The following is a 22,219-nucleotide window of genomic DNA, read 5'->3' on the forward strand; positions in this document are numbered from 1 at the left end:
AAGAAATGATTTTAAACTTGAAAGCTAGCCTAAGGAAATCAGTGGTAAAATAACCTGCCCCTCTTACACTCTTCCTAGGAAAACTTGGAAACATGTCTGGGCTATTGTTTTTAAGTGACAGACGCTTCGAGCAGATAAGCATCTGATATTTGAGCCAGCTCGGTGTCTTCAGGGTGGTGATCACTGGGAGGAAAATGCCCCTGGTATTATTTTATATGTTACTGAAAGGCTGAAAAACACTTTGGTCAGGTACATTTAATAGGATCTGCTGAGCAAAAGTAGAGATGCAGTTACTGGAGCACCAAGATGATTAAGGAATATGCTGAGCTCCGAGATGTGTGTGATCAGAGCAAATTGAAGAGACAAGATGAACACAGGAGAATAAATGTCCCATCCCGCCCTGTGACAAAGAAGAAACATTCCATTGATGGATTGATTGTGCAATGACGGCAATAACCTGGTGTTGAATAAACGTATCTGGAGGAAGAAGATCAAACCATGGCTGCATCAGTTTAATCTGATACCTCCCTGGAATCAACTAGTAGCAGAAACACATACTGCTGCCGTGCTCCGTTGCTTCACAGTACCAATCCTTGTTCCTTCTGAGCTGTAAATACAAGGTTTGACCCTTAACAGGTATAAATCATACCTCTCTGTAGATTTCAGTATGTGTCTGGCAGTTTATACTTGCTTTGGATCTCACTAATCAATACTAGGCATACAGGATTTCTTCAGTAGTGCAAAATGGGTAACAGTTTTACTGAATTATTTATTTATTTTAATGATGGTCCTCTTTATTTTACTGGCACTTCCCAGCATGGAAAGGATTCACAGGTTTAGAAAAGCTTTTTGAAAAGAACTCCACTGCAATCAATTTGACTTCACATGAAAGGCTCGGAGCTGCCAGGAAAAACAACTTGCCTAAAGAAAATATTACTATAAAATTTTTGTTCTGTGTATAAAACTTCACAGGCATGCTATTGTACCTTTATGAAAGGATTTAAAGTAGTACAACAGCTGTAATACTTATGTTGCGCAGCTGCTGAATTATACATGCAGAACATTGACCCAGCATTACGTTGTGTCTATCAAACTTAGAGCCTGCCGGCTCACAGTCATGGCTTGTCAGGTTTGATGGGGAGCTGGTTAAATGCGATGTCAGAGTAGGTTACCTGGGGCAGTGCAAAGAAGCCTGCTTGCCAGTCAGCTGGCAGCCCTCTGGTATCTATCAAATCCAGCAAAACACTGGAAAGTAACTCATGATGTGGACTTCCAGCAATTGAGTCATGGGTTCTGCTTTTCCGTATTAATGCTTTATAACTATGAATGAGAAACCAGCCACCCTTCCCAAGCACTGCCAGCTCTTCAGAGCCTCCTGCTCCTTGCACACCCGTTATGATATCAAAACACAGGACAATAGCTGAAAGCCCCCCTGGTTCCCAGCTGCAGGATGTAGGCACCGCAGCAGCTCACCAGGCTGGCCAGGCCTCATCACTGTGTGGCCATCAGCCATCTGACCCAAGGCACTGCCAGGGGTGGCCCCTGACTCCCCACCAGCAAGCCCTGGGGAGGGCAATGCCAAGGGTGTGGGGGGGTGTGTGTCCCGGTTCTCTGCCTGATCCCTTTGCAGTTGGAGAGGCATCAGGACACCTTCCCCTCCAGCTGCTGTTCTCACTGCCGTCCCTTGATGCTCAGCCTCCAGCTGAAACTGTGTTCAGCAGGGACAGGCAGAGGCGCGTGGGGTAATTCAGTTATAAATCAACAGAGAAATGCAGAGCCCTTCCTTTCACATTTGCATCAAGCCAAACAAACAGCGCGGCAACTTCCAGCCGACTGTAATGCTGCTGCCCCTGCCTGATCTTAGGTGGACTCCTAAGACGAAGATCCACATCGTTTAGTTAACGAAACGACCCTCGTTCAGTCAAGATTCAGATCCCGCTGAAAGAATATCAGCTTCAGCCCTGCTGAAGTCACATTAAGACGCAACAAGAAAAACAGCGGATGAAACTCTCCCAGGGCTGCGTGCAGCGGGCGACACGGCCCGGGAACCTTGGCTGCAGAGCTCTTTTCCAGGACACGCTAGGGAAGGCTAAACAGCCCTGGGCTCTGGTAATCTTCATCCAGCTTGAAAGGAGGACGTGCAGGCCAGAGTTCAGAGAGATCTTCGGGCCCAGAACATTCGTCAGTCCTAGAGCACATCAACGGTTGTCACAGCATGAAAAACCGCCAGAAAACCGACTGTGTGTTTTTAGGGCCTTTGACCTGCCGTGGCTTTAATGAGATGTTACAGAAATGTTACGTATAAGATAAGGCACGTATGTAGATAGTAACCGACGTGCTGCAAAAGCCTTTTGTCTGTGTGACCCTGAGCGTAGCTGAGGCAGCAGCTTTCTCAGCAGGCAGCGGGCGAGCACTCAGAGGCACCCAGCGTAGATGTTCACCTCGCTCTCGGGACACCACGTTGCGTAACGTAGCGGCAGGACGGCACGGTGGTGCGGGGCTTCAGCCGTCGCTGCAGCCAAAGTGCCCAGCATTGCTGCAAACTTCACAGCTCAGCACACAGTAAATTGATTCTTTTACTGGGTCAGGCCTGGTAACGGGCATTGATTTAAGCAGCTTATTGCAACAGATGACTAAACGCTGTTCCTAAACGGCAGCTCTCTGTGAGCAGAGGATGGATTCTGCTCCCAGTGACATATCCCCAGAGACACAGCTGTGCTGGGAGCGTGGCAGAGCAGGGAGATTGGCCTCTGCTATTTGGTAGCATTTTCGGGGGGCACCAAATGTTGTTTACTTCCTAATCTTCCTACAGAATACAAAGAATTGCTGCTTTGGGCTATTTCAGACAGATAATGAGAATGACTCACTTGAGTTGCGTATTGACCTCAGGCACTGTAAAGATACATTTTACAGTGTTTTTAAAAACAATCAGTGCAGATTTCTGCACTTCTGAAGAGGCCTAGAGTGCACTTAAGAGATTTCCATGAGGTGTTAAACCACGCATATCTGGCCAAGCCCCATTTTACTTGTTATTATTAGTCAACACATCCCTAATTATTGGTCATACCATCTTCCAGGCTGTATTCTCTATGCTAGAGCAGCTTCCCAATTCATTGTTACAGTTTTAATTTGCTTCCATATAACAGCGCTACAAGAACTGTATTAATTATAATCAGTGACTAAACCCTGTCTTCAGACATGGAAGCAGATTATGTCACCAGCTCTTAACCTCTAAACCCTGAACCAAAACCAGATCTAAATTCCCACAAAGTCTTAAAAAGTGTTTAGTTATGGACCTGGATTCAGCAGGTCTGGTTTTGGCTTGTGTTTAATTTTAGTAACTACCCACCACTATATCTGCATTCTTCTTGTGTTTTGCCAGTCTGGACACTAGATACTTTGCAGCAGAGATTTTGCTAGGCAGGGAAAGCGCCTGCGCCACATTGCCCACACTCATTATCTACCGAGTGAGATGCCCAATCATGGCTTCTGCTTTCTGGAAGTGACTTTTAAAGACAAACTTCCTCAGGCTCTGCTCTTTGCTACAAACCGTCTGTCTTCCTCCTTTACGTCTCCACAACCTCCATTATACCCATCAGAGTTCACCCACCCCAAACCAAAGGGCCTCATACTCTCCCTCCCTGCCTTTTGCCCTTCAGCTGTCCTTCAGATTCACCAAGTCACAGCAGATCAAAACATCAAAAATATCTCTCTCCTACATCATTCAGGGGTCCCATAGCACTTTCATTTCACTAGGGTGACCCCAGACCCTACAATAAGTGAACCTGGGCCTTAGGCAGACACAAACACAAAGAAGATGCATCCCAGGAACGGAGGAAGTCGGTTCCACTGAAAACACAGTCCACATCTCCTTTTTGTCCAGAGGCCAAAGTTACAACTGCCAACTGCTCAGCTTTGAACTGCAGCCCTGTGAGGGAGTGACAGACACGTTCAGTGAACAAAGGGCCTGGGGTGACGTGACTGGAAGAGATCACAACTGTGATTGCACAGATTTAAGTATTAATTACAAGACGGTAAATCATGGTGCTCTCAAGATTTCATATAAAATCCACTGAATTAATTGAGTCCCCTTAGAATCCAATGGGCTTTGGTAGAGTCCCTTAATGGTATTAAAATCAATTGTTAATAAACATCACATTTAATACAATAGTATGCAAATGCTGTGATTTTTAAATATCATTATGCAAAAGTTCAGATCCAGTCATGATGCTCTTGAAGTCTGCAACATAAATTCTGTAGACATCAATAAGAATAGGTCTGGCATATCTATTTTTAATTGCACTGTATACAAGTATTGACAGAAGAATACAATACAGTAGTCACAAAATAAAAGGTTTCTATGAAACCTACAAAGAGCAGCACAGAGTCAATGAAGTAAAAGCAAGATTTTAAAAAACAATAAACCAGACTTGGCAGTTTTCGAAAACAGTACTGAAGAAAAAGACAAATGAATTGGCACAGTTTAACAACCTAATTTCTAAGTGCACTTTATAATAACTCTCCTTACAAGCTGCTGTTTTCCCAGAAGATGACAAAAAGCCTCATTAGAACATCACTGTTTTATAGTGACAGGTTTTATTGCATTGCCAGCTGTGAATCTAAAAAAAAAAAAAAAAAAGATACCCCCCCAAAAAAACCTCCTATAAAGGTTCCTAAAAACCCTGTTTTCTTTTGTTATTGTCAAAAATAGCAACATAACACTTCCATATGTTTGTGAATACCCACAATTCTATTTAAAAAATATATAGGTTAAAGAAAATGGATTTTTGTCTTAGCTTCAAAAATAATGTAAAGAAACATTTAAGAACAATGTATTTCAATGACCAGAGAGTTACGTATGATGGGATAGATTCTAGTCCAATCCTGCAAATAGATGTTCACGAACACATACTTGAGAACCTGTGGATCCTGAGTAAGTGTAATTAAAGACTGGCAGGATCAGGCTCTTAGCTTCACCCATTATAAGCTTTTCCACAATCTGTCCTAGGCTAAAAAGTATAGATACAGTATATACTCTGTATACTGATTTATACAAAAGGTCTTTTACAGCTCTAACCCTGTTATTGCTAGGCTAAAAATGAACATTTGGAACAAATTACATGAATCATAAAGGATAAAATTGAGAGGCAGCTTCTGACGACTGAATTTCTACTTGAGCCATTTTAAATTGGGTACACTGTAGCCATTTGCGGAGCACAGATGAGCTATTGTTCATTTGCCCTGACCCCTGTAACATCCTTAGGCTGTGATGGTTGACGTTGCTCTGAATGGCTTGGAGGCGTAGCTGGAGTCCAGCAGATAAATGCTGTTGAAATAATGCAAAACATTCAGTTTCTTTCCTTTAATGCATAGATTAATACAACACTGTGAAAGGTACTGGTTGCTGGCCAGGGAAAGTTCCTCTACAGTGCCAATGTCACATGTCTTTCTTCCACATCCTGCACTGTAGCATTGCCATGAAAGGCAAATGTGCTTACAGAAACAACTCCATACACAGACCAACTCCAACACTTTTATTTTCACCACCAACATTCTCTTGACTGGCAAACCACACTGATCCACCTTGCTCTCTCTTACAAACAGGGCCAGCTGCCACAGTTTTTCCCAAGCAAGCAGGTCTACAGTATCTGCTACAGAACCCAAATCCCACTCCTGAGTCAAGAGTCCCACTCCCGAGTCAAGAGTCCCAATCCTGAGTTCTCAGGGGACTCTCAAGCCTAACACATCAAGAAAACCACAGCTCAGGGAACAACTAATCTCAGTAAACATGGCCCTGCCACAGAACCTGGTTATAGGAAAGCGTTTCAGAAGGGAAAGGGAGAGCAGTACTGATTACAGAACAAGTATCTTAGCTGAAGATGCTCTGTGTACGCTCACATTTGAGACCTTCAGTGCTGAGCCATCCAGTGCATCTGGATACACTACAATGATCTATTTTCAGTGTCTGAAGATCACATCTAGTGATCTTTCTTATTTCTAGAATTTACGGAAATTTATAACATCAAGAATAAAAAGATAAAGTACTGGAAACAACTTACCTTTAGATTTGACTGTATCATTGGCAACCACATTGGTATGAGCTGTAAGAAGAGAGGTATATTTTGTTATTGTAGAAGTGACTGTAAACATGAAACAGTTACTGTGCAATAGAAGGGTGTATCTAACACATTTAGATGTCCAAATGGACATAGCCTGAACCAAAAGTCTGAAAATGTGGTTATTTTTAAATGATGCATATAGTTTGGGACAGATAACTCTCAGAGGTAAAGAAACCAGCTTCCTTTGTTTGTAGCTTGATGAATCACCAATAGCAACTACTGATACTTTGTTTAAGGCAACCATGAGAGTACAAAATAAAAACCTGTTAAAGGAAATAATTCCTTAATTTCCTTGTGAGGGTGTTTCTGTATGTGCAGGTAAGCAATACTGGAATAAATACAGTAAACATTCTGCACAGTGAGGTACACATCAAAAAACGCAAAAAACATGCAGCAGAAGTTCCTAATAATAGGCTGGATATTTAAATGGTAACCAGCATTTTATAAGCCACTAGTCACACCAATGCTTCACTTCAGAACGTGACCTGTAGGCCTGGGAGCACAGGTAAAAACTCTATCTGGAATACCAAGGTGAGGAGGTCTGCGAATCTGTCACCCATGACTGGACTGATACGTATTTCAGTCTCCTGCTCTTTAGAGAACTTTTCTTTCAGAGTAAGTATAACATGACAAGCTATGGAAGACAGAAAGGCATTTCTAGCAAAAGCATTCATGCTCTCCAATATTAATTTAACCACTGGGGTTATTGTTCTAAAATGTTCCTCCAAATGGCATTAAAATTTGCAATTTGTCAATTATGCTACCGGGACCTGCAAGTTAAACCTAATCACTATTGACAACATTAGATAAAGTGCTGTCTCCCTTGCGCAAGGAACGATAATTGTTCCAATTTCAGTGCTGTTTTGCTGGAGAATCATATGCAGCTCTGTCAGGACTGATTACTTAGTCTACCACATGAAGAACCATATTCAAACCTCAGCATTTACAGATAGATGAATGCCAAAACAGCTGGAATGCAGCCAGACGCAGCAGACGTGCGACTTCTGTGCATCCTTCAGTGGGCTCTCACACTAATGAAGTGCTTAGTAAAATCCAGCAACCCCAAGTCCTGATGGGTTTCTTGGAGAGGAGGGCACAGGCAAGCATACTAAGAAGCCATGCTCCATGCCCCACTGCCATCAACAAAATGTCACTGAAAATTTCATCCAGCATTAATGAAGTTCCTACAGAGCTAGCCAGGGGTGATAGGACCAGTGTCAGAAATAAGTCAAGTGAGGAGGGAAGCTAGGCAGAAAACACAGGGTACCCCTCTGCTTCAGAACCAAATCACTTGACATCTTTTACAGTCAGCTGAGGGATTCAACCACTTCTCACATCCAGTTCATCTCGTCCCAAAGCAGGTATCTAAAATAGACCAAGATGAATCATGTCCAAAAATACCTGTTTATCTCCACTGACTATAAAGGGCACTCACAGAAACTAGCTCATATTGATATCTACGCTGTAGGGGTCTAAGGTTAGATACAGATCATTGCCCTCCAGCACTGCTTCTGTCTTCCAGGGTCTGGGCACATTTACGGAAATGAAACATTCTGCTGCAGGCACAAGCAAGCAAACTCTCCACTCCTACAGCTGCCAGTTAGACAAATGAGACAAGAAGACATTTTTATTGAAGCACTTGAGTTTTATTACCTAATCCCTAGCCAGCCTTTTCTTCACAAAGGAAGAATACATAAAGCTAGTTAGAAGGAACAGCTGGAAGAACAGAGTGCTGTCACACACTGTCAATTTTCTGGAGTTTATATTCAACAGAACTATGTTGATTCCAGGGCAAGTTTTGATGGAAGTCGGGCTCGAGAACAGGTTGGTCACTTTGCTTTTCTGACTCCCCAACTCTGCTGCCTGACTAGTTCCTTAGAAGTCTACCCAACAGCTGCTGGAGCTGCCCAGAACCTCTGGGTCTCTGGAAAAGATGCCGCAGTTTGCTGAGCTGCTCCCTTCTCTACTGTAGGCTCCCAAATTCCGCAGACATACATCTGATGGTTAGACAGAGCGCTGTGATCAGCAAGGAGCTGTCTTCAGATGACTATTTTCCCAGTTCCTTTGACATAGAAAACCAGGAGGAAAGCTGAACACTTCATCTCAGCCCTCCTTAATGGGTAAAATGTTTTCACATGAAGGAAACTTGATTTTCTTGCCAGACTGGTAACGATAATCTAACAGCAGATCCAAAAAAATATCCTCTGAGGATACAGGGAATGGCTCAAAGACTACAGGAAGCAATCAAGACATGTCTCAGTGCTATCAACGTGACCTTAATTTAATAGCAAAGGCCAACACAGTACCAGGAGAAGGAAACCTCACAGCACCAACACAAGGAGGAGATGGACTGCTTAACATGCATAAAGCTCTTCTTTCAGTGAAGGAGAGCTGAATTGTTTACATCTTCTCTTTCTCTCTTGTTTTAGGATATATTTTCCTTTTATTTGTCATACAGAAAATGGCCACCTAAAATAGCTATCCTATAAACCACCTGGCATCACATGACATGCACCACCTTCTTGTGGTGCATTAAAAAATGTGTGTTGAATGATGCAATGACTCCATTAACAAAAGAAGGTTTTGGAGCACCAGAATCCTTAGGTGAAATAAAAGACACTGCAGTAAATATAATTATATGAATGATAAATGGTCATGATTTATCAGTGCTACTGTGCTCAGTTCCAAGAGGAAGTAACTGGGTGTTATTAATTTTGTTGAATTTCTGAAAGAGTATTAAGAACATTGTTTAAAAAAAATCTCTCTCACTACAGTATGTCCTTTCCTTCATGGAAAACTAAACTTTGTTTGACAGGCTTGTATCTAAAATATAAAAAAAAAAGCTTTAAAGCACAAGAGAAAATTGTTTCATTATCAAAGGCAGGGCAATAAAAGATTTGTCTAGAATAAAACAAGCTACCAAAAAACTGCCCAGTCAACAAATATTCAAAGACTTGTCATCCTTGCAGATCTTTTTTTAAATTATGGAGATGCCACTCACTTACTGGTTCCTGTGTGAATAACCTCTACACTTCTGCCTCTTTGAAGGACTTCAAACATACAGTAAGTCTTTCCCCAAATCATGACAGTTACTTTTCAGATCTACAATAAATATTTTTACAATTAGTTAATTTTGAAAAAAATTATTAACCTGGGACTATGAATCCTATAATACTGTTATGTATGTACATTGTTCCTGCAGGATTTCACTTCAGGGCTAAGTAAAGAGGATTTGGTCACCTAGATTCTTCTGTTCCATCTCCCACCCACTGAATATGAAAGAAAGCTTAGCAACTTAGCTCTGAACTTCACAGGTTTATGAGCTTGATTTTGTAGTAATAACGTTCTTTTAACCTGACTTAGCGTATTATTGATATATACTCTCAAATATCCTGAAAGCATTCATTTGAATTGGGACAGGAATTTGGCCCTAAAGGCCTCTCTTCACAGCTGTAAAGCTATTCCTAATCCTTGTCACATTCTGGACAACCTGGACTGGCTGAAAAAGAAGCCTGTATGGCTTCCAGGGACAGCCACGATCACTTTAGCATCCCATAGTATCAGAGTTTCTGTAGTGAATCAAGTCATTACTATAAATCTGTATTTTCACAATAGGTGCGAATAGTTTCATGCCAGTTGACATCAAGACCTTCAATATTATCTACTTCAATTTCAATTCCTGCTTGACCATGAAAGACTGGAGTTAAATAACAGTCACAAGTTTCCTTTATGGTAACAGAAGAACTATATAAACCAACATATTTCAGTTAGATTCACAGTGTGTTTCACTACTTGATTTGTTGTTATGTGAGCGTTTAACTACTTGATTTGTTGATATTTTATGTGAAAACTCCCTTCAGAATAATGCAATGGGAAAATATTTGAAAAAGGCTAGTAAAATCAAATTATGCTTGTGATGCTACCCCAATCCTTTGCAAATCTGTTCTGAAAATGCTGTGGTGACCCACAGGAGACTGACCACTGGTTTCCAAAACCAAGAATTTCACATGAATGGAACACGAAGGGTTTGATTCTCTAACCAAAGAATACCCTGTTGCACATTCTAGGGGAAGAAGATTTGCTATCAAATAATATTTGACTAAATCAGACATGTAGGCATATAATAACAAGAAAACCACTGTAGCATGAAGGTTTTGTTGTCAGCCTAAAAGAATGTGAGGATTAGAACAGCGAGGTGATCTGCAAAGGACCTACGATGACGAAAAGTTACAGAATGGCTGAAAATATAGACAGTACCTAAAGGTTCTCAAAGTTAGTGACACCAGTTGAGTCTATTAGAGGAATAAGACCATTACAACAGTGGAAGGAGGAATTAGATCAGAAATACTTTTTAAAACCATCAGGAGAACTTGGATTTGAGATTATGGTCTGGTCTTACTTCTTACCAGACATTTCGTTTTCTCTTATGCTCTGCTAGATTTTATTTCTGCATTAGCATTCAACCTCAGCTTCTTTCACTTTCTTTTTTTGAGTGGGAGGGGAGGCAGAGCACAGTATGTCTAGAAATCTCAACAGACAGGCAGTTATCGGCAACTAAATATTCACAGTGTGGTTTGCCTACCTTTACAAAGATAGTAGAGTTGCATTCCTGTAAAGCCTCCATTAAACTAATCACATGCAGGCACACCATTTCCACCATCTTGGAAAAAAAATAATCAAGCATAAAACCAAATTAGTGTCCAGCATAACAGTGTTGTAAAATAAACCAACAGTCTCTAAAAACAATCTTCCCATATTTGCTTGGCCACTATACTGAATCACTAGATGTGCATTTATTAACAAATTAACAAGATTAAATATTACATGAGCACACAAGGGACTTCTTTCTTTATTTAGTTTTCCCCTGATGTGGCAACACCTATCTGTTAAATATTCCAAAGTGCCTGATGTACTTTAATTTGCATCACACATCAAAACAAGTTCCCTTCAGCTCTGTTCTTTTCAGACATAATAAATCCTTTTACATGCCTTTGCTGTGTAGTTCTCATCAATCAATGTGTCAGAAATTGATATTTTTATTTACTGAATCTTTGAAAATTAACATACCCACAAAACCCATCTTTTTATTTTCCCCTCCATCAAGAGACAATTCATTGTTCTGAACTGGCAGCTAGTCCATAATTCTTCCATTTTGTACCATGAATTATAACAGATGCAAATATCAGTTATTTGGCCACAGACAACATTTTATGTTTTATATTGTGTAAATTCATAGGTACAAGACAAATACCATGAGCCAGCAGTGAGTATTTACTGTGCCTGTCTGAACTATGTGTAAATTCCCCTTGATAATAATAAATTTAGCTTTTATGTGGTGCTTTTCATCTTCAAAGTGCTTTACAAACACTGACTAATTAACCTCACAACACGCCTGTGAGACGGGCAAGTATTATTATCTACATTTCACAGAGCAATAGTTGAGGCAGAGAGTTTGATAACTTGCACTAAAGCCACCTAACGAGATACTTTAAGACTAAGGATTGGAACTTGGGACTTCCAGGTCATATTCTTGTCCTAAGGCCTGACAAGAAGCCTTTGTGTCTGACTAAACAACTGGCTAGTTTGAAGTGTTATGCACATTTCCCATTCACTCAAATGCAGCTTCACTCCCAGCAGTGGCTTGTCAACCACAGAGACGTCACTAGATGTCAGAGGCTAAAATATCATTTAAGACAGCTTTAGGTGGTCCTTGCCTGATACAGACGAGACAGAAGGAAATAGTAACTGGTTCAAAGACATTCAAGTGCAGCCCACACAATTACAATTGAAAGGGCAAAGGTCCATACCTGCCTGGGGTGGAAGATGTTTCACATAGGGAAAGGGGAATTACATAAAATAATTTCCATATAAATAGCAGGTCTCCTTTTAAAAAGAAAAAAAAAGCCAAAAAAACAATGAAAATCCCAAACCTTAAGAGCACCTGACTTGGAGGACTGGGCCACGTGTAAAGAATCTTTCTCTCTCAAAGGTATTATCAGGTTCTGCAGAGCTAGAGCTACTAGTTACAATCTTAGTTAAAGTTTAAAAGTTTTGGCAAGTCATGACAAGCTTGTCATGACTTTCTGGGAAATGGGAAACAACGTCTTGCCCATCAGAAACAAGCTCTCAACCCTAAGCCTGCAGGCACAGAGAATCAATAGTCAATGCAAAGCAAAGGCAGCACCTATGAGAAGGCTGCTGAAACCCCTCTGGATTCTTACTGTACAAAGCTGCTCCAACACCAGTGAGTAGTGAAGATAAATAAGTGCTTAAAAGTTATTTCCAAAAAATGGTCTGGACAATTTCTTGACAGAGGGAACATTTCGCTTTCAAACCTTATCTCTAGAGATACCTTCTTCAAGTCATTCATTACTCAAACATGTTTCCAGAGATATTTATGTAGTTTATTTTTGATAAGCAACCAATGGGTTATGAGTAGTCAAATGTCAGCATTTGTGTATTTTTTCTACACCACATGGTAAAAAACATTTAAATGGATATTCATAGAATTATCCTAAAACACTTAGTTGCTCCTGTACAGCAGAATCAAGTGAAACAACAGGGCCCCTGAGAAGAGCAGGAAGACATATGAAACGCGACCTGATGCAGGGAGCCCTTAATCCAACGAGCAGAAACTCTAGCTCTTGATACTGTTTCAGGCAGATCCTGGCTAGATCCTGTTTCAGGCCCACTGCGAGGTTAAACACTACTAATTAGCTTTCCCTTTAATTTCTCAAAAGCATCAATGCTGCTTTATGACATTATTCATAGTCTGATGTATTTCACTGAAACACCAAAACAAAGCCAAATCCTCTGAGTTTAATCTGTACTAAATCTGTACACAGCACCAGACTCACCACTTTGTTATGTGCCATTAGCTGTAGGATGCTAGGTGTCACTCGGCTCCAGAACTCCAGGGCTGTAAGGATTGCTGTAAAGCTAAATTCATTCTGATTCTGGACTGTTGGAGCTACTGCTGTTTGTTCACAATACACTGTCCAGAGCTGAGCAAATATAAATGCATGGAATAGGGAACACATGTGCAGAACAGATGTCTGTAGAAATAGAAAATAGAGGAAAACGTTTCTTTAAATAAGTGTATTGGGATACAGTGCAGAGGCCTTCATCAAAGCACTTCTCTATGATGCATCCCACTGTGCAGTCTTGCCCCTCACTTTCCCATGTTTCCCTCCATTAGTAAACAGTAAGTAAACACTTGATAACATCATCTTTGTGTTTAAGAACTGTTTTTATATTTACAGACTAAACACTGCATTTGCAAACACATATTCCCATGCAATCTTAGCGTACGTCATTAAGGTCAGTACATTTAAAGAGGTTAGTTTTGCAAACAGCTAGTCAGGACTACTGGGACTTTCTTGATGGAAAACTCCACTGCAATCTGTGAAAGGCCTGGAAGATCTTGCACAAATGACTCCACTTCAAAAATGCTGCTGGGGTAAGTCATTCAAATTCTGATCACCTGAAAGGAAGGCTATTGTACAAAATACATCATCTTACATCTGTTCTCATTATCTGTCATCCATTTCTACCTTGCTGGGACAGAACTGCTCACAGTCAAGGAAAGTAAGCTTTGAAAAGCTAACAGAGAATTCATTGTGCATACTCAAGCATGGCTCTGCTAATACATGTTATTTATCACAGTGTCTGAGCCTCCAGGAGTGCTGGACATTAACTACTTCATGACGATAAAGATGCTTCGGGTCAGAGATGTTTTCTCAATTTACTAGTGCAACAGTGATTCATGCTCTGTGGCAGTATGACTGCACCAAACATTGCAATGGTTGCTTGGCAACCAGAAAGAGGTATTTGAAAGAGCAATTAAAAGGCCCAGGAAATGAATGGGAAGCAGCAGTGTCTTGGCCAGGTGAGAGGACGGGAAGCAGGATTTTATGTACGAGATATATGCACGAACATTCTGCTTCTGTTGCTAATAAACACCTGGTTGGTGTCAAAGAGTGCTGCTATATCTGTGTTAAACTACTGTCACAAATGGCTTATAATTCGCAACAACTCTTCTTGTCCAGAGCACCTTGAGAAAAAAAGTTATGCTTGAACCATCACTGTAATTAACTTTTTATCACAACATTATTTATGATATCCAATTCTACTATATAACTAGAATAAATAACTTTCTCAGGGGATTTGCTATAGAGATGTTCATTGCTAAAGCTTCAGTTTGGAGTTCAGTTTTTCCTTCCTCACTCCTGTGCTGAGATAATTTGAAATAGTTGAATCTCAAACTTAATTGTAGTGATTTCATCACCAGTATTGCATACATCAAGAGACAGCTACGCAAGAAAAACTACAGAGATTTCTCTCCCTAGGTCCCAGGTTTTATTAAGGTGTACTGGTCTGGCTGAGCCCCACAGCAGCCCCCACAGTGCTGTGCTTGTACTGGTAGCTAGAAGGGTGGTGATAACACACCAGAGTTTTGGCCGCTGATGAGCAGTGCTCACATAGCATCAAGGCCATCTCCCCCATCTTCCCCCCCCCCACCAGTAGGCTGGGTCTTAGGAGAGGACACAGCCAGGACAGCTGACCCAAAGGGACCATGGGATATTCCATGCTATATGACATCTGATCAGATATAAAAGCTAAGAGAAAGGAGGAGGAAGGGAGGACAACAGTTATTTATGATGGTTGTCTTCCAGAGCAACCATTATGCATACTGAAGTGCTGCTTCCTGGGAAGTGGCTGAACATCACCTGCTCATGGGAAGTAGAGATTAACTAACGTCTTTTGTTTTCCTTCGCTTCTGTGGGCACAACTTTTGTTATTGCTTCATTAAACTGCCCTTACCTTGACCCACAAGGGTTTTTTTCCATCTTATTTTCTCTCCCTCTGTTCTGTTGAGGAGGGGAGTGATAGAGCAGATTGGTGGGCACCTGGTGTCTGGCCAAGGTCAACCCACCACATAAGGTTTTACCCCTCTTTTTTTCTTACAAAGAAACAGATACATGTTTGCAATAATAAGGCAAATATATAATGCATTTCCACTTAAAACACAGAATCCCTTACCTTTGATTGCTCTGGAAACCCAATCAGAATAACAATAAGGTGGTCAGCAATTTGTGAACCTGCATCCAGTGGAATAGGCATGCAAGATGATGGAGAATTTGGACAGACAGCATTGTGTGTCAGAGACCCCAGAAGTAGCCAGGACAGCAAACGAATGTGTGAGACACATTCTATGAACTCTTTGGGCCTGTCAAGAAAGAGTGGATTTTACAATGATGCTAAGTTTTCTTGTTTTCCCCAAAATATGGCGTCTCCTTATGCACACTAGGCAGATGCAGTCTCAGTGTGCTGGAGGCACAGATCACTGATACAGCTTATGGGAAGACTAGAACCACACAGAACTTATTGGACTTGACATATCATTAATAAGTCCAACAGAACATATTTTGTGGGTCTAAGGAACAGTCTCTATAAAAGGCTAAAACATCCACAGATTCACTGGTTCCATATGCAGTGATTTTTCAACAGAAACCATCAGATGGGAAAGGCTAACCAAGCAGAAATGCTCCTCTCAGCTCCCCCAAGACAGCACACAGCTGACAGGGCAATGGCAGAAGATTCTCCATTCCACAGCAAGCTCCGAGGCAGGTGCCATGCCTTATCTCCACCGTGTTCCACTTCTCCATTGGTAAAGTGGAGTTAGTTTCTCTTTTCCTTAGCCTCTCCTTGGACATTTGGACTTTTGAGGGCAGGGACTATGCTTTTTTGTAACACTTAAGGATTCATCCACTATCTAGATGCAATGTCTGATTGTTAAAAAAAATAATAATAATTTATGTGCTTATATAATCTAAAAAGGAATAACACTTTTCTGCTGTCATCCTATCTGTCCCCTTGCTGCTACCAACTTCATATTACATACTCATTTGAATTCATAGATAGAAGGGGGGGGGGGTATTTGTTTTCAATCAATAATCACTACTTAATAGACCACTCTCACTACTGTTTTTAATTTCTGATTTGACGTCACTGTCAAGGACTCATAGCACCAGAGAGGCATTACATTATTTTTTTAAGTAGATTGCGATATTTTGCTCTTCCTCAAGTACCTATAGGGTCTCAAAGGAATTCACTGCCTTCAATTGAGAACACATAGTCCTTCTTTTACATATAAGAAACTAAAGCGCAAGGAGATGATAATGTCGTATTTCCAAAACTAGATATGTCCTACGTGAAAGTACATGCAGATATATCTACAGGACTGGAGCCTTAGCAGCTTAGAACTTAGCCTAAGAATCCTGGGGCAAAGTCTGGGACAAAGCTGGGACATGAATACAGGTTTCTTGAAACACAGTCCCACAATGCTCTACATTCAAAACATTTTGTTTGCTGTCACTGTAAGACAAGGGACAGTCTCTCCCTTCTTTCTGAAGATAAAACACTGCAGATTAGGATTTCTCACACTGAAAAGGGATAAAAAACATGTCTTGAAGAGCAGGATTTCTCTTATCTAACTTTAAGCATATGAAGCATAGTATAGAGAACCACTGTATTCTCAATTCCCAACATATTTTCTGTAATTCTAGGACTGATCAAGTACCTGTGTGCTTTTCACTGTCTGTATCTAGATCCAGAATCAAGTTAATTTCCAGGGTAACTCCAGTCAAGCCAGTGGAGTTACCTCCACTGTCCCTTTGGCATGTACTTTAAATAACACATTGATGAACTCCTCGGTTAGGGACCAGGAAGCTGCTGACCAGCTGTTTCCATGTCCCACATCCACCATTTCCTACTGCAGGTCTTGTCTATGGAATCTGGCAATAAACACAGAATTTTGTGAAGATTTCTAACTCATTTTAGTATTCCTTTTGGTGGAAAAGTATTCTTACCCTTGTTGCATTGCAGAAGGAGGATGGTAAAGCCAAGGCAAGTATCGGATCACAGCTTTGTTGTCTCTGTGGTTTCCCCGTGTGATTTCCATAGCAGCAATCTGAGCTAAACCAACTTTCAGATGTCCACCAAACGTGTCTTCATGCAGTGGCTGAGAACAAGTCTTCATGTGACTCTGCAAGGTAAAGATCTGATTTCCTACCTGAAAAGAGTACTTCACTGGAACAAGTTCTTGCAAGCAACAGTATATTGTATTTCATTTCCCTTCAATTCCTTTCTCAGGAAGGAAACTGAAGAAGAAATTCTCTTCTCTAACTGTGTCTACAAAACTACAGAACAAAAATCAGAAATAGATTTTTAAAAATTCTCCAGTTCCTATATTAGTAACAGCTTTATGATGTAGATCTTTCCATGGAGAGCCACGTTTTCAAGAGCTCCCACAAAACATGAGTTGTGTAGAATGTATAGGCACCTTTTGTATCAGCCAACTCAACAGCTGATGAATACAAACTAACAATTGCACATCCAGACAGCTTAAGTGAAGATGAAAGAATCTAACATCTTAACAAGACAGCATATGGGCAGGAAATGCCTTCCCTGTGCAATATTCCATTTACATGTACAGAAATAAGCTGTCACTCATTCATTGGCAGCGTGACTATGTTGCACTATTCAACTGCTACAAATGCCTTTAAGCCCTGGAAATAGAAGAGCTAAACCTTTTATCAAGAAACACGCAAATATTTATGCCTGGAAAGATAATTTATCATCCTGCTTTGTCAGCTCTAAGGAATGTTTCATTGGTGCTTCTTAAGACACTTCTGTATTTCTAATTAAGCTAATTTTGCATTACTTTTGTTACTAGACTAACAAAACACATGCCGAGTGTTTTTCCTTGCTTAAAGGACAGCCATATGCTTTGCACAAGAAAATCCAGGTCATCAGTTACTAAATTATTATAACAAGACAAATAATATTTTGTAACAGATAAGTATCTGACCCCAGCAACTTACACTCTCAGAAATTACCTACCTGAAGTCTCTTTCAAGAGGAAAATAAAAACCAGTACCATCATGAATATCTAATAGAGCCAGATAAAAAGGATAGACAGGCATGCAGGCAGATACATTATACTTCTTCAAAAATTTGAATGGAAAATTCAAAAATGGAATTTTCTAAGTAAAATGTTGCTGAGTTTTAACAATTAAAATGTTGTCCCAAAGGAAAAAAGATAATAAACTGGAATGTGATTACCTTGAGAATTAACATTTATATCTTTTTTATAATGCAGTAGTTGCTGATATGCAGGACAAATTAATTAACCTCTTTCAAATAAACTATTCTCAGACATGCAAAATGAGATATTGGAAATGAATAAACAACTAACTATTTCTGTTTACTGAATTTCTACAGAAATTAGAAATTTCAAAATTTAAAAAAAAAGATTACACTTTTGCTGTTGGGATTGTTACTGGTCATATAAATTATATAGTATACTTTGCGTTAGTTTGGTAGTCCAGATGCAGTCAATAATACATACTTGTAGTAAGAAACTGTACAACTCTATATTCTTGGGACTCACTTCTGAGAAACACCTTCATCAATAAAACATAAGTAACATAAGTAAATATATTAAATGAGCTTACAAGAATGTCAATCTAGATGTTGATGATTTCTTTAAAGTTCTGACTGTTGTAAACTTAGAAAGGCTTACAAATATTTTCCCAACTATGTTGGAACTACAGAACAAGTTTATCTGATCTGGTTAAGTAAGATCTGCCTTTTCATTTCCCAAAGACAGCCAAAGCTTATTCTTTACAGTACATAAAATTAGTGTTGTATTTGACTCCCCTGTTATGTTTATCTTGTTCTCAGATTACTGTATTACACGGCTAAATCAAACCAACATGACATTGTAGACCATTTGGTTCTGATTTAGTTTTAAATGGCCAGACTACGCATTTGGGAAGCTTCTTGCCTAATTTCAAAATATAAAGGCGAAGAAATGGGTAAATTTTTAGTTCATGTCCTACTTATATCCATGTATAACATTTTAAAAAAATAAATAGTCCTACTGAGCTTAAGAAATTATCATCTTATCAGACTTCAGCATTGTAAGAGCACTTCTGAAAACCAGATTACAGTTCAAGGGAGAAATGGGGCAGAAAGAAATAGCGCAAATGGCAGACAGCTTTCTACAGAAACATTTTACACAGGAGAAAAGAGACCTGCAAGTATTTATAAATAAATATTCCCCACTCCTGGTTTAAGATAAGTTCATGTTTTCTTGTGGAACTGGCAAACCAGATGTCTCTCTCCCTCATTTATGATTCATTTGCCTACCTATTCTGAACTGTAAAAGAAACAGGTGAATAACTTTAAAGAATAGAGTGTGAAGGCAATCCATTTCATCTGAAATGATTTATTAGTCTGCGCTCTGAAGTAAATTTCTACTCCAGCAAAAAAAGGCTTCTTCCCTTAATAAAGTTTTGGGGTTTTCTTAAACTCAATGGGATTCAGGGCATATGGCCAACATGGTAAGAACTTAATAAAGGGGATATTCTGTCCAGTAAAACAAGGTTACTGCAAGTGTCAAGAGATGAGTTTCAGTTTAGTTGGGAATTCTTCTTCCTCTGTAGTATTATTAACTTACAGTAAAGTATCCCCTCTGGAGCATGAAGTGGGGTGGAAGGAGCAGGGGGACAGTGAGAAAGTCACTGTGTGAGAAACTAGTAGGGTAAAAGTACTCATTTCATTGCTCCATAAATAAACTCCAGTATTGAAATTCATAATTAGAGGTTATCATTGATTCTGTCTTGCCTGCCACAATGCTTGTGTGAACCTGTGGCATGAAACACTGCAGTGCATTTCCAGTAACTTTCAGCTGAGAACTAGTGAAGTAGTAGAGGGGCCCTTTCAGGGAAACACTACACTGATTTATCAGGAAAACAGACCATCAAAAACCTTTAATAGCTGATGCACCCCATGTTATAAAAGCACAGTGACTCTTGAGCTTAGAAACAAATGCAAGACCTTGGTCAGAGAACTTCCCTAGACCACATACACCAAAGACCAGGCATGTAAGTAATGGCAATATGATTCATACTAGCCAGAACAGGACAGCACTGTTTTTCTGTACCTGTCAACTGAGCTCTAGATCACATAAAAGCAGCTTGCCAGCTACTTGACTGTGCCCAGTGATGAAATGACCTCTTTCAGTTGACGAACTCCCCTTGGATCATGAGTTGCTGGTGTACAAGGGTTAAAACTCTACTGCTAGACTTCACAACTGGCTGCATCTTTGACAGCACAGACTCTCCTCCGTATCTGTAACAGTCCCTCTGCTGCACTCCCACAGCATTCATTTGTCTTGCCAGCTTTGCAGAAGTTAGAATCATCAAGGCCTAGTCACACCTCTGCCTCCATTTTACGCGCTGAAGGAAATCCACCCTTGTGCAGAGTACCGGTGTGTAACCCAAAAGGATACGCTCTAACTTCACCTGGCAGTGGCACATGGTTCCACTGTAAGACAGGTGTTTTCCCTCTACAAAAAGGAGGATTTTAACCACCAAACTTTCACCTCCAGCTCAGTGCTCACTTAGTACTCAGCTTCAGATGGTACAATAAAACTACCTAATGGGATAGCGTTACACTAAATAGAACAAATACTGCTCCCTCCACAACATTATGACTACTACTGGTATATTAGTTGAAATATTACATTAATTATTTATCTAAGCTATTAACAATAGATACTACTTTGCTAGCAATTGAAACAGTTAGACTTCTATTATTTCCTATTATATAGCAGCAATGTTAATTAGCCTAGTTCTTTTTTAAAACATCATAAAGAATTTCCATTTTGCAGGAAATTTAATAGATACTGGCTTCCTCTATGACACAGAAATTCCAGGTTTTGATCAGGTAATTATTACCAGGACATTTTCATGAAATTCATTCCTAAATATAATATTTTATGTTGACAGAAATATTTTCCTATTGCTCCTCTTACAATTTGGCTCAAAGTAATGAACAGAAACCAAAAAACAGTTTGGACTACAGAAGTAAGAAGTACTCAGTTTTCCCCACCTCAACATAATATAACCTGACAATGAACTCCGCAGCATCCATAGGAAAAAGGACACACACACACCTTTTTCTTTTTTTTTTAGGTCAATTACTGCATTTTAATAACCTCTGAACTTACAACTAACTTAAGTGTCTGTGTATATAAGAGACATGGAATTCCTCCAGAAGAGTGCAACTAGTTGTACAGGCAAGGACTTTTATGTTTCCATGGATTATATTAAATGCAACTACTTCTCACAGCGATTTTGGTATGACATTAGCTTATCACCAACATTTCAGGAAACAACAAGCCTGCGTTTTTATTGTGTGCTTACTATATCTGAATAAGCCCCCATTCCAACACTGCATAAGCTACTTTTTAGTGATTCCCCAGAAATGTCTAATCTATAACAGTACTAACATTTTTTTAAAAAAGAAAGAAATAAAACCTTCAGTCATCCTCAAAGACTTCCAACCATTTTTTCCAGGCAGGTTCATTAGAGAAAACATATTTTTGTTTAAAAAGTACATGTGTTTTAGATCAATGTAGGTCCAGAACCAACCTTTAATTTGGTTAAGGTATGCATATCTGCAATGAAATCCAGCACTTCCCCAACATATTGCCTCATGCATTCCATTGCTGCTGTTCCACACTAGAACATAAAAAAAATAAGTTTAAGTACCAGGTTTGGAATATTCATGTTTTTGTCTTTGTTTCTTGTTCACCAGAACACAGATTGTCTGCCTCAAATTCTCTATTTCACTTTTTAATTAGATTAATTAGGAATAGGTGGTACTCTTTGAGGGTTTTCTTCTCACTGTAATATGCCCTCTTATCTGATGATAGTATAAAAAGATAGCCCAGTCACTGCAGCTTCTTCGTGCATCATAAAATACTCTTATCTGTGACAGCAAAAAAAGATTAACTGATGAAACTTTCAAGAACATCCTTGTCAGATTATCCTGAACTTTACAGTGGTCCAGAATCAGTCTTAAAAAGTCAAAAAGAGTTTAACTCAGTTCTTCAAGCAGCTGAGCACTACTGCAAGTGGGACCAATCAGCTACAATCCCAGTGAACAAAAATTCAGTCACAGGCACAGATGCCCTTATGTTCACATTAACAATGAGGGAAAAACAGTTTAAATGACTGGCCTCAGGT

General features: G+C 39.8%; 1 protein-coding gene and 1 long non-coding RNA gene across 15 annotated transcripts in view; one reads left to right on the forward strand and one right to left on the reverse strand.

Moving 5' to 3' along the window:
* Positions 1-4,267: 4,267 nt before the first annotated feature.
* Positions 4,268-22,219, reverse strand: part of UNC79 (unc-79 homolog, NALCN channel complex subunit) — a 118,073-nt gene continuing 100,121 nt past the window's right edge. For 5 of the 8 annotated variants that reach the window (XM_037395500.1, XM_037395496.1, XM_037395495.1 and 2 more), the window contains 7 exons: positions 21,623-21,712; positions 16,991-17,166; positions 15,162-15,348; positions 12,977-13,174; positions 10,702-10,779; positions 6,060-6,101; positions 4,783-5,326 (listed from right to left, as the gene is read on the reverse strand). In XM_037395500.1, coding sequence (XP_037251397.1) covers positions 5,126-5,326; positions 6,060-6,101; positions 10,702-10,779; positions 12,977-13,174; positions 15,162-15,348; positions 16,991-17,166; positions 21,623-21,712 — 972 coding nt within the window. In that variant the 3' untranslated portion in view covers positions 4,783-5,125. The other 3 variants (XM_037395493.1, XM_037395497.1, XM_037395501.1) reach the window with 3 other exon arrangements.
* Positions 13,183-22,219, forward strand: part of LOC119151503 — a 78,245-nt gene continuing 69,208 nt past the window's right edge. For 6 of the 7 annotated variants that reach the window (XR_005105439.1, XR_005105440.1, XR_005105444.1 and 3 more), the window contains exon 1: positions 17,090-17,173. This is a non-coding gene — a long non-coding RNA (uncharacterized LOC119151503). Of the gene's footprint in view, positions 13,579-17,089; positions 17,174-22,219 lie in introns of those variants that run through there. The other variant, XR_005105442.1, reaches the window with a different exon arrangement.

The sequence above is a fragment of the Falco rusticolus genome, chromosome 7 (genome assembly GCF_015220075.1).
Source record: "Falco rusticolus isolate bFalRus1 chromosome 7, bFalRus1.pri, whole genome shotgun sequence".
Taxonomy (NCBI): Eukaryota; Metazoa; Chordata; class Aves; order Falconiformes; family Falconidae; genus Falco; species Falco rusticolus.